This window comes from Hyla sarda, chromosome 8 (genome assembly GCF_029499605.1).
Source record: "Hyla sarda isolate aHylSar1 chromosome 8, aHylSar1.hap1, whole genome shotgun sequence".
NCBI lineage: Eukaryota > Metazoa > Chordata > Amphibia > Anura > Hylidae > Hyla > Hyla sarda.
Genome location: NC_079196.1, coordinates 231,068,886 through 231,083,469, shown reverse-complemented (window position 1 = coordinate 231,083,469; position 14,584 = coordinate 231,068,886). Strand labels below are relative to the sequence as shown.

The 14,584-nt window shown below is 48.7% G+C and overlaps 1 protein-coding gene across 1 annotated transcript in view; it reads right to left on the bottom strand.

Annotated features, from left to right (window-relative positions):
- The window catches only part of LOC130284954 (uncharacterized), a 66,000-nt gene that overhangs the window by 32,509 nt on the left and 18,907 nt on the right, over positions 1 to 14,584 (bottom strand). The window contains exon 2 of the mRNA XM_056535937.1: positions 3,029 to 3,103. Coding sequence (XP_056391912.1) covers positions 3,029 to 3,103 — 75 coding nt within the window. The remainder of the gene's footprint in view (positions 1 to 3,028; positions 3,104 to 14,584) is intronic.

Genomic DNA, 14,584 nt, shown 5'->3' with positions numbered 1-14,584 from the left:
CTCCTGTCTCCGGCTCCTCGGACATCTTCTCCGTCAAAGAAATTTTAGCATCTAAAAAGGTCAGAGGGAAAACCTTCTTTTTAGTGGATTGGGAGGGTTGTGGTCCAGAAGAGAGGTCCTGGGAACCTGAGGACAATATCCTGGACAAAAGTCTGGTCCTCAGGTTCTCAGGCTCCAAGAAGAGGGGGAGACCCAAGGGGGGGGGTACTGTTACGCCGAGCGCTCCGGGTCCCCGCTCCTCCCCGGAGCGCTCGCTACACTCCTCTCACTGCAGCGCTCCGGTCGGTTCCACGGACCCGGGGCGCTGCGATACCGCCTCTGGCCGGGATGCGATTCGCGATGCGGGTAGCGCCCGCTCGCGATGCGCACCCCGGCTCCCGTACCTGACTCGCTCTCCGTCAGTTCTGTCCCGGCGCGCGCGGCCCCGCTCCCTAGGGCGCGCGCGCGCCGGGTCTTTGCGATTTAAAGGGCCACTGCGCCGCTGATTGGCGCAGTGGTTCCAATTAGTCTTTACACCTGTGCACTTCCCTATATCACCTCACTTCCCCTTCACTCCCTCGCCGGATCTTGTTGCCTTAGTGCCAGTGAAAGCGTTTCCTTGTGTGTTCCTAGCCTGTGTTCCAGACCTCCTGCCGTTGCCCCTGACTACGATCCTTGCTGCCTGCCCCGACCTTCTGCTACGTCCGACCTTGCTTCTGTCTACTCCCTTGTACCGCGCCTATCTTCAGCAGCCAGAGAGGTTGAGCCGTTGCTAGGGGATACGACCTGGTCACTACCGCCGCAGCAAGACCATCCCGCTTTGCGGCGGGCTCTGGTGAAAACCAGTAGTGACTTAGAACCGATCCTCTAGCACGGTCCACGCCAATCCCTCTCTGGCACAGAGGATCCACTACCTGCCAGCCGGCATCGTGACAGTAGCTCACAAGAGGTAGTTGTGAGTGGTAAAGTAGGAGCTGCTGCACTCCGACCGGGGCTGGGATCTTATGCAAGAGCCAGTGGAGAATCATGATAGGCAACTTAAAGCTACAAAAACAGTATATAGGAGGTGCTGCTTGCATAGGTAACAGAATGGAGAGACTCAGGCCAGTACAGGACAAACATATTTATTTTGCAAAAAAAGCGGACAACGCATTTCGGCACATACAAAGTGCCTTCCTCAGGTCCAAAATGTACAATGCAAACTTCTTGAATAGTATGCAGAGTTACTAGAGATGATCCTGTGTGCAGTAACGCTGGCGTTGATCTGACCATATCAGATATCACCTCTCCAGTCCCGTTAACACAGAGGTTTCCGAGACTGGATCAGAAGCCCGGCATAGAATGTGGGTTCTGCACAGAGATCATGAAGGGTCCCAGCAAAGGGCCCCCCCACGATCAGACATCTTATCTCCTATCCTGAATAGGGGATAAGATGCCTTTGGCAGGAATACCTCTTTAAAGTCAAAGGGGGATATTTATCAAAGGATTTAGACTGTTTTTTTTCAATCTAAATTTGCCGCACAGAAAGTTGCAGTCTAAATATATGCGACTTTTCTGCGACTTTTGCTTTAGAGGATTTTTAGAACATGATGCATTCTAGTCTATTTTAGATGGAAAAATGCATTGGTGCTGGATTTATCAAAAGCAACTTTTCAGCGACAAGTCACACAGGCTGAAAGTACGCCAAAATGTCAGACCATGTTGGAGCAGGTTTAAATACAGTCTAAAGCATAGATCCCGAAGTCTGTGCACAGAATTTATCAAGAGTCGTGCGCCTTTTGATAAATTAGGCGCAGAATAGACCGGCCTATTGCTCTATAGTTTGGTCTATATAGTTTGGACATAGACAACTTTGATAAATATCCCCCAAAGTCTCTAGATCCCCGGCCTCATGCCCCAAACAATACCAGCAGTCTTATGGTTACCAGTTATGTGGAGAAGGAGGCAGCCATGGGTGAATATATCCTGCCACCTGTACACTCTCTGAAAGACATAAAGCACAAAGGCTTCCTTGTGCGGGATCACCAGGGGATTTTTGTAAGGAGCTTGAATTATAGACACGCTCATCTGGACGGGTTGTGCAGAATCGAGGAACAACACTTACAAAGGTGTGGATGTATTCAGCTGCTGCGGCTTCCCACGCCGAGGACCTCAGCATAATATTAGACAATCAGGCAGATAAAGGAGGACGGAAGCTTGGATTGCACTGATGGAGGATCGGTGTGCAAGATGCAGCATTCAAAGGTGGAAGCAATCTTAGATTTCAATAGTTTAATGCCTGATGAAAGGGTTTTTTAATACCCAGAAATGTGTTGCATTAATAAAACTATTAAAATCTAAGATTGGTTCCACCTTTGAATGTCGCATCTTGCACTTCGATTTTCCAGCAGCGCCATCCAAGCTTCCGCCCTCCTTTATCTGCCTGATTACCTGTACACTATGTCTCTGGAACATGTACACAGGCTGATGGTGAAGGAGCCGGTGGCCATATGTGGCTCTGCCGTGCTCCAGTATCGGTATCCGTGGAGTCTGCATGTGTTTCTGATCATTGGGACCATTGTAGCCGCGGTGCCAGCTCACAAACAGCCGGGTGGCGACAACGGGCCGAAGTACCATCACACCCCCTCCCATCGACTTGCATAGTGGGGGTGGGGCGTGACATCACACGGGGGCGGAGTCATGACTTCACGATGCTCCGGCCCCGTGGTCGCCACCCGGCTGTTTGTGAGCTAGCACCGCGGTGTGCAGCTCGAACAGGTGGGTGGCGAAAACAACATTGCGGGGGTCCCCAGTTGCGGGACCCCCACGGTGAGACATCTTATCCCCTATCCTTTGGATAGGGGATAAGATGTCTCAGGGCCGGAGTACCCCTTTAACAATCCTGCTAAGCAGACAGGAGGAGGAGATCTCTTGGGGTAACATGACGTCATTCTCATATATTGTCATTATTTTTCTGGTCATTTTAATAGAAATTCATATATAATTTTCCGAAAGATAATGAAGCAGAGACATAAGAGTATTGAGAATTATCCTCTGTCATTCCCATTACCTCTTTCTCCAGGAAATCTTCCAGCTTCTCGATGATCCTGTTGCCGTTTTTGAAGTTTTCTATAGAGAAATACATCTGCAGGGATATAAGTATAATATCATATCATGTGCATAAATAATAGGGGAGGGGGCTGAAAACATTCTTGTGAAGGACGTGCTGAATCTTTGGCGTATCTATACATATAAAACTCAACGTGTGCATGTATGTGTGTGTGTGTGTATGTATGTGTGTGTGATGTATTTGTGTGTATGTTCCAGCATCACATCCAAACGGCTAAAGATATTAACATGAAACTTGGCCACATGTTACATATATGTCACCAACAAACATAGGATAGGTGATTTAACCCTTACTCACCCCATTTGCCAGGGGCGGGGTTTATGTTTAAAGTCCCATACAAGTCAATGGGAAATATATGTTACTGCATAACTTCCAAACGGCTGGAGATATTTCCATAATACTTGGTCACATGTTACTTATATGTCCACTTAAAATATAGGATAGTTAATTTAACCCTTAACTACCCCCATTTGTGAGGGTCAGGGTTTTTGTTTAAAGTCCCATGCAAATCAATGGGAAATGTATGTTCCCACATAACTTCCGTACGGCTGGAGATATTTCAATACCTGGTACACATATTACGGGTCGGGATAGGAGGTTGGGAAAGGAAGTCGGGATAGGAAGTCGGGATAGGAGGACGGGATAGGAGGACGGGATAGGAGGTCGGGATAGGAGGTCGGGATAGGAGGACGGGATAGGAGGTCGTGATAGGAGGTCGAGATAGGAGGACGGGATAGGAGGACGGGATAGGAGGTTGAGATAGGAGGTCAAGATAGGAGGATGGGATATGAGGATGGGATAGGAGGTCATGATAGGAGGAAGGGATAGGAGGTTGGGTTAGATGGACTGGAAAGGAGGTCGGGATAGGAGGTCGGGATAGGAGGACGGGATAGGAGGTCGGGATAGGAGGTCGGGATAGGAGGACGGGATAGGAGGTTGGGTTAGATGGACGGGATGGGAGGTTGAGTTAGATGGACGGGATGGGAGGTTGGGTTAGATGGACAGGATGGGAGGTTGGGTTAGATGGACGGGATGGGAGGTTGGGTTAGATGGACGGGATGGGAGGTTGGGTTAGATGGACGGGATGGGAGGTTGGGTTAGATGGACGGGATGGGAGGTCGGGATGGGAGGTCGGGATGGGAGGTCGGGATATGGGGTTGGGATATGACAACAATATATGAGGACGGGATATGAAGTGAAAAGCTTCCTCTTTTGTTTATTTTACTCCTCAACAAGGTTTAGGAAGGAAAAACCGGGCAATGCTGGGTACTCAGCTAGTTTCAATATATAACTGGAAGAAAATACACAGTGGCTATCTGTTATGGGAGAAGGGTAAAGGGAATCTTAACTTGTCTATTGACGCTTTTCATGACTTGCACTGTATAATTTATCCTACGCATACATGTTTGTTAATTAAAATGTTAAATGGGCACTGTCATAAAATCTTTCTAGTGTACTTTGTTTAAAAAAAAAAAGTTTTCTATGTTTTATTTGTGTTTAAAAAAGCTGCCACTAGATGTCTCACTACTTGTCCAGAGCACATTTCCTCACAGACTTTGGACTCCTGCTGGCCTGGCAAAAGTCCAAAATCAGGAAATGCAGTCTGGCGTGATGCGGGGGTGTGTGCAGCCTTAACCAATCATAGCTCATCTCACACTGAACTGCTTTGGGCTGTCTGAGATTGAGCAGAAAATACAGAGCAATATCAAGCTAGAAAACTAAAAAATAATAAAAATAAAGGCAGGAGTGGCTTTTCATGATGGGGCAGTAAATGTTACAAAATCATGACAGGTATTCTTTAAAACTCTAATAAAAATAAGATTTGAAAAAAAAAAGTGAATCAATCAAATATTAAAAAATCAAAACTAAAACCTGTCTTGTCCGGAATGGGGATCAGTGCAGATTGGGATCCAGCACCCTGTTCCTACCCACTTGGATGACCCAACCAAAACTGCAGCCCCCAAATGGGGCAGGGGTGTCAAAGAAGCTTTAAGCAGTCTAGCTCAATAACTCAAGGGCAAAAACTGGACCAAAGACAAAGAGGAGACAGGAACACGCCAGAGAGTCTGAACCTAGAGGGCAGTGTAATACAAAATCATAGGCAAAATACAGTCAAGATAGACAATGGATCAAACCTACAAAGTCAGCAGACAGGAGCAGAGTTGAGAACAGGCAAAAGGTCAAGTCACAGGAGGTCAGAACATTACAGGAGCATCTACATGTTTAAATATCCCACCTCTGGGAGGCATGAGCGCTGGCACTGAGGCTGATTGGCCCAGCGCTCACATCTCCTCATTGGTCAGGCTGGCCACTACACTCTGTGTCGAACGGCCCTGTGACATGTAAGGCCATCAGGACAAAGAGAGGCACTGCAGCCGCACTGAGGGAGGATCGGAGTACCATAGAAGGCACTGGAGCCCTGATAGGTACAGAGATGGCACTGGAGCCCAGACAGGTACAGAGAAGGCACTGGAATCCGGACAGGTACAGAGAAGGCATTGGAGCCCGGACAGGTACAGAGAAGGCACTGGAGCCCGGACAGGTACAGAGAAGGCAATAGATCCAGCACAGGTACAGAGAAAGCACTGGAGCCCTGACAGGTACACAGAAGGCAGTGGAGCCCACAACGGTACAGAGAAGGCACTAAAGCCCGGACAGGAACAGATAAGACACTGGAGCCCGGATATGTACAGAGAAGGCACTAAAGCCCGGACAGGTACAGATAAGACACTGGAACCCAGACAGGTACAGAGAAGGCACTGGAGTCTGGACAGACACAGAGAAGACACTGGAACCCGGACAGGTACAGAGAAGGTAATGGAGCCCGGACAGGTACAGAGAATGCACTGGAGCCTGGACAGGTACAGAGAAGGCACTGGAGCCCGGACCGGTACAGAGAAGGCAATGGAGCCCGGACAGGTACAGAGAAGGCACTGGAGCCCGGACAGGTACAGAGAAGGCACCGGAGCCCGGACAGGTACAGAGAAGGCACTGGAGCCCGGACAGGTACAGAGAAGACACTGGAGCCCAGACAGGTACAGAGAAGGCACTGGAGCCCTGACATGTACAGAGAATGCACTGGAGCCCGGACAGGTACAGAGAAGGCACTGGACCCCAGACAGGTACAGAGAAGGCACTGGAACCCAGACAGGTACAGAGAAGGCACTGGAGCCCGGACAGGTACAGAGAAGGCACTGGAGCCCGGACAGGTACAGAGAAGGCACTGGAGCCCAGACAGGTACAGAGAAGACACTGGAGCCCGGACAGGTACAGAGAAGACACTGGAGCCTGGACAGGTACAGAGAAGACACTGGAGCCCGGACAGGTACAGAGAAGACACTGGAGCCCGGACAGGTACAGAGAAGGTACTGGAGCCATGACAGGTACAGAGAAGGCACTGGAGCCCTGACATGTACAGAGAGGGCACTGGAGCCCGGACAGGTACAGAGAAGGTACTGGAGCCCTGACAGGTACAGATAAGGCACTGGAGCCCGGACAGGTACAGAGAAGGCACTGGAGCCCTGACAGGTACAGAGAAGACACTGGAGCCCGGACAGGTACAGAGAAGGCACTGGAGCCCTGACAGGTACAGAGAAGGCACTGGAGCCCGGACAGGTACAGAGAAGACACTGGAGCCCGGACAGGTACAGAGAAAGCACTGGAGCCCAGACAGGTACAGAGAAGGCACTGGAGCCCAGACAGGAACAGAGAAGGCACTGGAGCCCGGACAGGTACAGAGAAGACACTGGAGACCAGACAGGTACAGAGAAGGCACTGGAGCCCGGACAGGTACAGAGAAGGCACTGGAGCCCGGACAGGTACAGAGAAGACACTGGAGCCCAGACAGGTACAGAGAAGGCACTGGAGCCCGGACAGGTACAGAGAAGGCACTGGAGCCCAGACAGGTACAGTGAAGGCACTGGAGCCCAGACAGGTACAGAGAAGACACTGGAGCCCAGACAGGTACAGAGAAGGCACTGGAGCCCAGACAGGTACAGAGAAGGCACTGGAGCCCGGACAGGTAGAGAGAAGACACTGGAGCCCGGACAGGTACAGAGAAGGCACTGGAGCCCAGACAGGTACAGAGAAGACACTGGAGCCCGGACAGGTACAGAGAAGACACTGGAGCCTGGACAGGTACAGAGAAGACACTGGAGCCCGGACAGGTACAGAGAAGACACTGGAGCCCGGACAGGTACAGAGAAGGTACTGGAGCCCTGACAGGTACAGAGAAGGCACTGGAGCCCTGACATGTACAGAGAGGGCACTGGAGCCCGGACAGGTACAGAGAAGGTACTGGAGCCCTGACAGGTACAGAGAAGGCACTGGAGCCCGGACAGGTACAGAGAAGACACTGGAGCCCGGACAGGTACAGAGAAGGCACTGGAGCCCTGACAGGTACAGAGAAGGCACTGGAGCCCGGACAGGTACAGAGAAGACACTGGAGCCTGGACAGGTACAGAGAAGGCACTGGAGCCCAGACAGGTACAGAGAAGGCACTGGAGCCCGGACAGGTACAGAGAAGACACTGGAGCCCAGACAGGTACAGAGAAGGCACTGGAGCCCGGACAGGTACAGAGAAGACACTGGAGCCCAGACAGGTACAGAGAAGGCACTGGAGCCCGGACAGGTACAGAGAAGGCACTGGAGCCCGGACAGGTACAGAGAAGACACTGGAGCCCAGACAGGTACAGAGAAGGCACCGGAGCCCGGACAGGTACAGAGAAGGCACTGGAGCCCGGACAGGTACAGAGAAGGCACTGGAGCCCAGACAGGTACAGTGAAGGCACTGGAGCCCAGACAGGTACAGAGAAGACACTGGAGCCCAGACAGGTACAGAGAAGGCACTGGAACCCGGACAGGTACAGAGAAGGCACCGGAGCCCGGACAGGTACAGAGAAGGCACTGGAGCCCAGACAGGTACAGAGAAGGCACTGGAGCCCGGACAGGTACAGAGAAGGCACTGGAGCCCAGACAGGTACAGTGAAGGCACTGGAGCCCAGACAGGTACAGAGAAGACACTGGAGCCCAGACAGGTACAGAGAAGGCACTGGAGCCCGGACAGGTACAGAGAAGGCACTGGAGCCCGGACAGGTACAGAGAAGACACTGGAGCCCAGACAGGTACAGAGAAGGCACCGGAGCCCGGACAGGTACAGAGAAGGCACTGGAGCCCGGACAGGTACAGAGAAGGCACTGGAGCCCAGACAGGTACAGTGAAGGCACTGGAGCCCAGACAGGTACAGAGAAGACACTGGAGCCCAGACAGGTACAGAGAAGGCACTGGAACCCGGACAGGTAGAAAGAAGACACTGGAACCCGGACAGGTACAGAGAAGACACTGGAGCCCAGACAGGTACAGAGAAGGCACTGGAGCCCAGACAGGTACAGAGAAGACACAGGAGCCCTGACAGGTACAGAGAAGACACAGGAGCCCAGACAGGTACAGAGAAGGCACTGGAGCCCTGAAAGGTACAGAGAAGGCACTGGACCCCGGACAAGTACAGAGAAGGCACTGGACCCCGGACAAGTATGAATGTAAAATGTAAAAAAAAAAAAAAAGACTTTAATAGTCCAGTTGTGCTAATTATAGCAGGGTAAAATTTTAGGGAAATTATTAGAGGAAAATCTGTATTGCTTTAAAACTTAAAGGGTAAAAGATGTTTATTAAGCCAATAATACAGGGAATATATACTAATATGATTTTGTGTGCATCGGGACCATACTGTAAACATGCAGCCGCCATTGCTTTTCTTTGGGAAATCTGTTACATATGTCTCTTGCGAAATTTTACGCTACGATCAGGTTTAAAAAATCGCATGAACTTTTCTGGTCCTGTAATCTGCTGCAAACTTGTTGTGTGAATTTCCAAACATAAATCAGTCTAGTGTGCACGTTCCCTAAGGCTCCAGGGCCCAGATGTGACAGTAACCTTTGTACCCCCCTATAGCCTAGGTTTCCTGCCGCACAGATAACAAATATCAGAACTGTGAATCTATGTCAAAAATAGTCCCAGTCTCTTAGGTACGAGCAAATAGTACAATATGTAATGTACACAAAAATAAGGCGATACATACAAAGGATAGATAAAAGAATGATACAAAATATAAAAGAATGATACAAAATATAAAAGAATGATACAAAATGTTCTTACAGTAGCAGCCGCTGAAGGTAATAAAGTTCTCCCAGTAAATGTCTTATGTTCTGAGTTATAATGGAGATTCCTGGACGTTTTAGGCCCCGAGATCCTCAGGTTTTATTGCTTCTCCTGTGGAGCTTCCTTCTCCCTCTATATTACAAGACATTCTGGCTTTATATACCATTCGGAAGCCCTTAGTAAGATATTGGTCTGCACAGGATTGGATGTTTCAGCAAATAATGGAATATCCTTTCATGTCTACAACTCTGTTTCATGTTATGACTAATGTTGTGTCAAAGATACAACTGAGGAATGAGAACAATAAACTTCCTACAGGGGGGCAAAAAAGTATTTAGTCAGCCCCCAATTGTACAAGTTCTCCCCCTTATAAAGATGAGGCTATAATTTTCATCATAGGTTATAACCTCAACTATGAGACAGAATGAGAAAAAAAAATCCATAAAATCACATTGATTTTTAAATAATTTATTTGCAAATTATGGTGGAAAATAAGTATTTGGTCAATAACCAAAGTTCATCTCAATACTTTGTTATATCCCCTTTGTTGGTAATGACAGAGGTCACATGTTTTCTGTCTTCACAAGATTTTCACACGCTGTAGCTGGTATTTTGGCCCATTCCTCCATGCAGATCTCCTCTAGGGCAGTGATGTTTTGGGCCTGTCGCTGGGCAACACGGACTTTCAATTCCCTCCAAAGGTTTTCTATGGGGTTGAGATCTGGAGACTGGCTAGGCCACTCCAGGACCTTGAAATGCTTCTTATGTTCGGGCGGTGTGTTTGGGATCATTGTCATGCTGATAGACCCAGCCACGTTTCATCTTCAATGCCCTTGCTCATTAAAGGAGATTTTCACACAAAATCTCACAATACATGGCCCCATTCATTCTTTCCTTTACACGGATCCATCGTCCTGGTCCCTTGGCAGAAAAACAACCCCAAAGCATGATGTCTTCACCCCCATGCTTCACAGTAGGTATGATGTTCTTTGGATGCAACTCAGCATTCTTTCTCCTCCAAACACAACGAGCTGAGTTTTTACCAAAAAGTTTACTTTGGTTTCATCTGACCATATGACATTCTCCCAATCCTCTTTTGGATCATCCAAATGCTCTCTATCAAACTTCAGACAGGCCCGGACATGTACTGGCTTAATCAGGGGGACACGTCTGGCACTGCATGATTTGAGTCCCTGGTGGCGTAGTGTATTACTGATGGTAGCCTTTGTTACTTTGGTCCCAGCTCTCTGCAGGTCGTTCACTAGGTTCCCCCCAAACCCCCCCCCCCCCCGTGTGGTTCTGGGATTTTTACTCACCGTTCTTGACACCACAGGGTGAGATCTTGCGTGGAGCCCCAGATCGAGGGAGATTATCAGTGGTCTTGTATGTCTTCCATTTTCTAATAATTGCTCCCACAGTTGATTTCTTCACACCATGCTGCTTGCCTATTGCAGATTCAGTCTTCCCAGCCTGGTGCAGGTTTCTGGTGTCCTTCGACAGCTCTTTGATCTTGGCCATAGTGGAGTTTGGAGTGTGATTGTTTGAGGTTGTGGACAGGTGTCTTTTATACTGATAACTGTTACAACTCAACTTAGTTACAACACACTAAGGCTAAGTTTACACTGCAGAATATCTGGGCAGAATTTCTGACGGAGATCAAGCTGGCAGCACTAGGACCGTGCGGACTGCATTGCCGTCCCCATAGATGGCAATGCATTTCTGAGCAGACCTTTCAAAAGATCTACCCAGAAATAAATTGCTGTCTATGGGGCAGCAATGCAGTCCACTCAGTCCTAGCTCCTCCTGTGGGATCTCTTGCAGAAATTCTGCCCAGAGATTCTGCAGTGTGAACCTAGCCATAGGGTCTATTCACAAGGCAGAATTACCACTTGCGGAGTTCCACCTTGCAGTCCTCCAGATGTTGCAAAACTTCAACGCCCAGCAAGACTGTCTGCATTCTCTAGAGGTTCCACACTGTCCCTGAAAGGTAAATCAAGGCCTTTGTGCAGTGGTCTTCAAACTGAAGTCCTCCAGATGTTGCAAAACTTCAACACCCAGCAAGCCTGTCTGCCTTCTCCAGAGGATCCACACTGTCCCTGAAAGGTAAATCAAGGCCTTTGTGCAGTGGTCTTCAAACTGCAGTCCTCCAGATGTTGCAAAACTTCAACTTCCAGCAAGCCTGGCTGCCTTCTCCAGAGGATCCACACTGTTCCTGAAAGGTAAATCAAGGCCTTTGTGCAGTGGTCTTTAAACTGCAGTCCCCCAGATGTTGCAAAACGTCAACTCCCAGCAAGCCTGTCTGCCTTCTCTAGAGGATCCACACTGTCCCTGAAAGGTAAATCAATGCCTTTGTGCAGTGGTTTTCAAACTGCAGCCCTCCAGATGTTGCAAAACTTCAATGCCCAGAAAGCCTGTCTGCCTTCTCTAGATGATCCACACTGTCCATGAAAGGTAAATCAAGACCTTTGTGCAGTGGTCTACAAACTACAGTCCTCCAGATGTTGCAAAACTTCAAGCCTGTGTGCCTTCTCCACAGGATCCACACTGTCCCTGAAAGATAAATCAAGGCCTTTGTGCAGTGGTCTTGTAACTTGGAAATAAATCATCCATAGATGTAACCGTCCCCGTTATTTCCCAACATCATATAAATATGGAAGTTAGAACGGTAAATGATCTTATCCTGACCTGGTAAATACGTAACAATAAAATGTAGACGAGCAGAAACATCTGTTCCAAATCTTTGTTCCCATAGTAACAGCTGCTGAAAGTAATAAAGTTCTCCCAGTAAATGTCCTGAGTTCTAATAGAGATTCCTGGAGGAGAAGGAGGAGGAGGAGGAGATGGAGGAGATGGAGAAGGACGGGGAGGAGAAGGAGGATGAGGAGAAGGAGGAGGAGGAGATGGAGGAGATGGAGAAGGAGGAGGAGGAGAAGGAGGATGAGGAGGAGAAGGAGGAGGAGGAAATGAGCTTGAGGAGAAGGAGGAGGAGAAGGAGGTGAAGGAGGAGGAGAAGGAGGAGGAGGAGAAGGAGGTGGAGGAAGAGGAGGCGGAGGAGGAGGAGAAGGAGGAAGTGGAGGAGGAAGAGAAGGAGGAGAAGGAGGAGGAGGAGGAGAAGAAGGAGTTGGAGAAGGAGGAGGAGAAGAAGAAGGAGAAGGAGGAGGAGAAGGCGGAGGAAGTTATAGGCCCCGAGATCCTCAGGTTTCATTGCTCCTCCCTCCATTTGACTACTAATGAGCGACATAGGCAATATTCGAATTCGCATTAGTTTGTGAATATATGAACGAATATTCATCCTATAATCGGGAATTTCGCGTATTGGTTATATTCATTGTGTATTTCCGTATTTGTTGCATATTCACGTAATCGCACATGAAATTGCAAAAAAACGCTGCTGGCAGGAAACTTATATAGTGAAGGGGGGAGGGGGACTTTCCTATTGGTTGCTAGGGATGTTGATAACCTATGACAAGTGTCTTTGCATCATTTTCATTGGCCCACAAGCTAATAGAAAGAATATACCTTATTTACCACTGCAAACCTGACATGTTCTGTCGGATTGTGCACCAGATTCTGGCACATTGCGACAGAAATTCTGTCTGCGACAGATTTTGTGCCGGAATGGAAAAAACCCCGACTAACTCTCCATTTTGCTATGAAAACCCGAAACTGGGGTGTGGCCATTGGGAAAAGGGGGCGTGGTCACCGAAAAGGGTGTGTTCCTGACATTTTCACAAAAACCCAACATATTTACAATGGTTTCCACGGAAAATGTGGTGGATTTGAGCTGAAGAAAACCCGACAGATCAGAGCGGGTGTAAAAAAAAAAGTGTAAAGAAAGTGGAAAATGTAGGGAAACCTTAGTAAACACTGTGGAAAAAAAATCTGGGGGGAAAAAAACACAAAGAAAACTATACAACACTCTTAGTAAATTAGGGCCAATTTGCGCATATGAAAAATATTTGCGCTCCACAGTTTCACACAGTAAATAGTATAGGAGCCTTCTTTGGACCACAAGCTGGAAGCAGAGAGGGATGAGATCACTGTGATGTGTTCTGTAAAAAAAAAGAAAAAAAAAGATTTGTAATTTCTAATATACATTCGCAATATATTCGCAATATTCGCGAATTCGCAAATTTGCGATATTTGCGATAAAAATTTGAAATGTGAATATTCGCGCCCAACACTATATATAACAAGACCTTCTGACTTTTATACCAATCGAAGCTCTTAGGCTAGAGTTACATATAAGCGATGTCCGGCACAAATTGCCACAACTGATGCCACAACTGATGCCAGAAGTGCATCAGTAAGTGCATCAGTTGTGCATCATCCGGTGTCCATTGTTTGTGATCGCTGGACAGGTGGAACGCAGCAAGATTTGTTCCCCTGCATGTGCCGGTCCAGCGAATCCAAACTGAGACGGCAGATGATTTGTGAACTGTCCCATTCAAATGAAAGGGGTTAAAGTGTTCCTGCCATCAACAAAAACTTTTTATATGATGTAGATAATACCATTATATGTATATTTGTAATATACATTGATTAAAAAATGTGAATATTTTTGTCCCTACAGCTATTGTCTCTAAGAGGAGTCCAAATACAGGAAGTGAGGGTGGACAAGCAGGGCTCTGTACACTTAGGACAAGCAGGGCTCTGTACACTGAAGATAAGCAGGGCTCTGTACACTGAGGACAAGCAGGGCTCTGTACACTGAGGACAAGCGGGGCTCTGTGCAGTGAGGACAAGCGGTGCTCTGTACACTGAGGACAAGCGGGGCTCTGTACACTGAGGACAAGCAGGGCTCTGTACACTGAGGACAAGCGGGGCTCTGTACACTGAGGACAAGCGGGGCTCTGTACACTGAGGACAAGCGGGGCTCTGTACACTGAGGACAAGCGGGGCTCTGTACACTGAGGACAAGCGGGGCTCTGTACACTGAGGACAAGCAGGGCTCTGTACACTGAGGACAAGCAGGGCTCTGTACACTGTGGACAAGCGGGGCTCTGTACACTGAGGACAAGGAGGGCTCTGTACACTAAGAACAAGCGGAGCTCTGTACACTGAGGACAAGCGGGGCTCTGTACACTGAGGACAAGCGGGGCTCTGTACACTGAGGACAAGCGGGGCTCTGTACACTGAGGACAAGCGGGGCTCTGTACACTGGGGACAAGCGGGGCTCTGTACACTAAGAACAAGCGGGGCTCTGTACACTGGGGACAAGCAGGGCTCTGTACACTAAGAACAAGCAGGGCTCTGTACACTGAGGACAAGCGGGGCTCTGTACACTGAGGACAAGCGGCGCTCTGTACACTGGGGACAAGCAGGGCTCTGTACACTAAG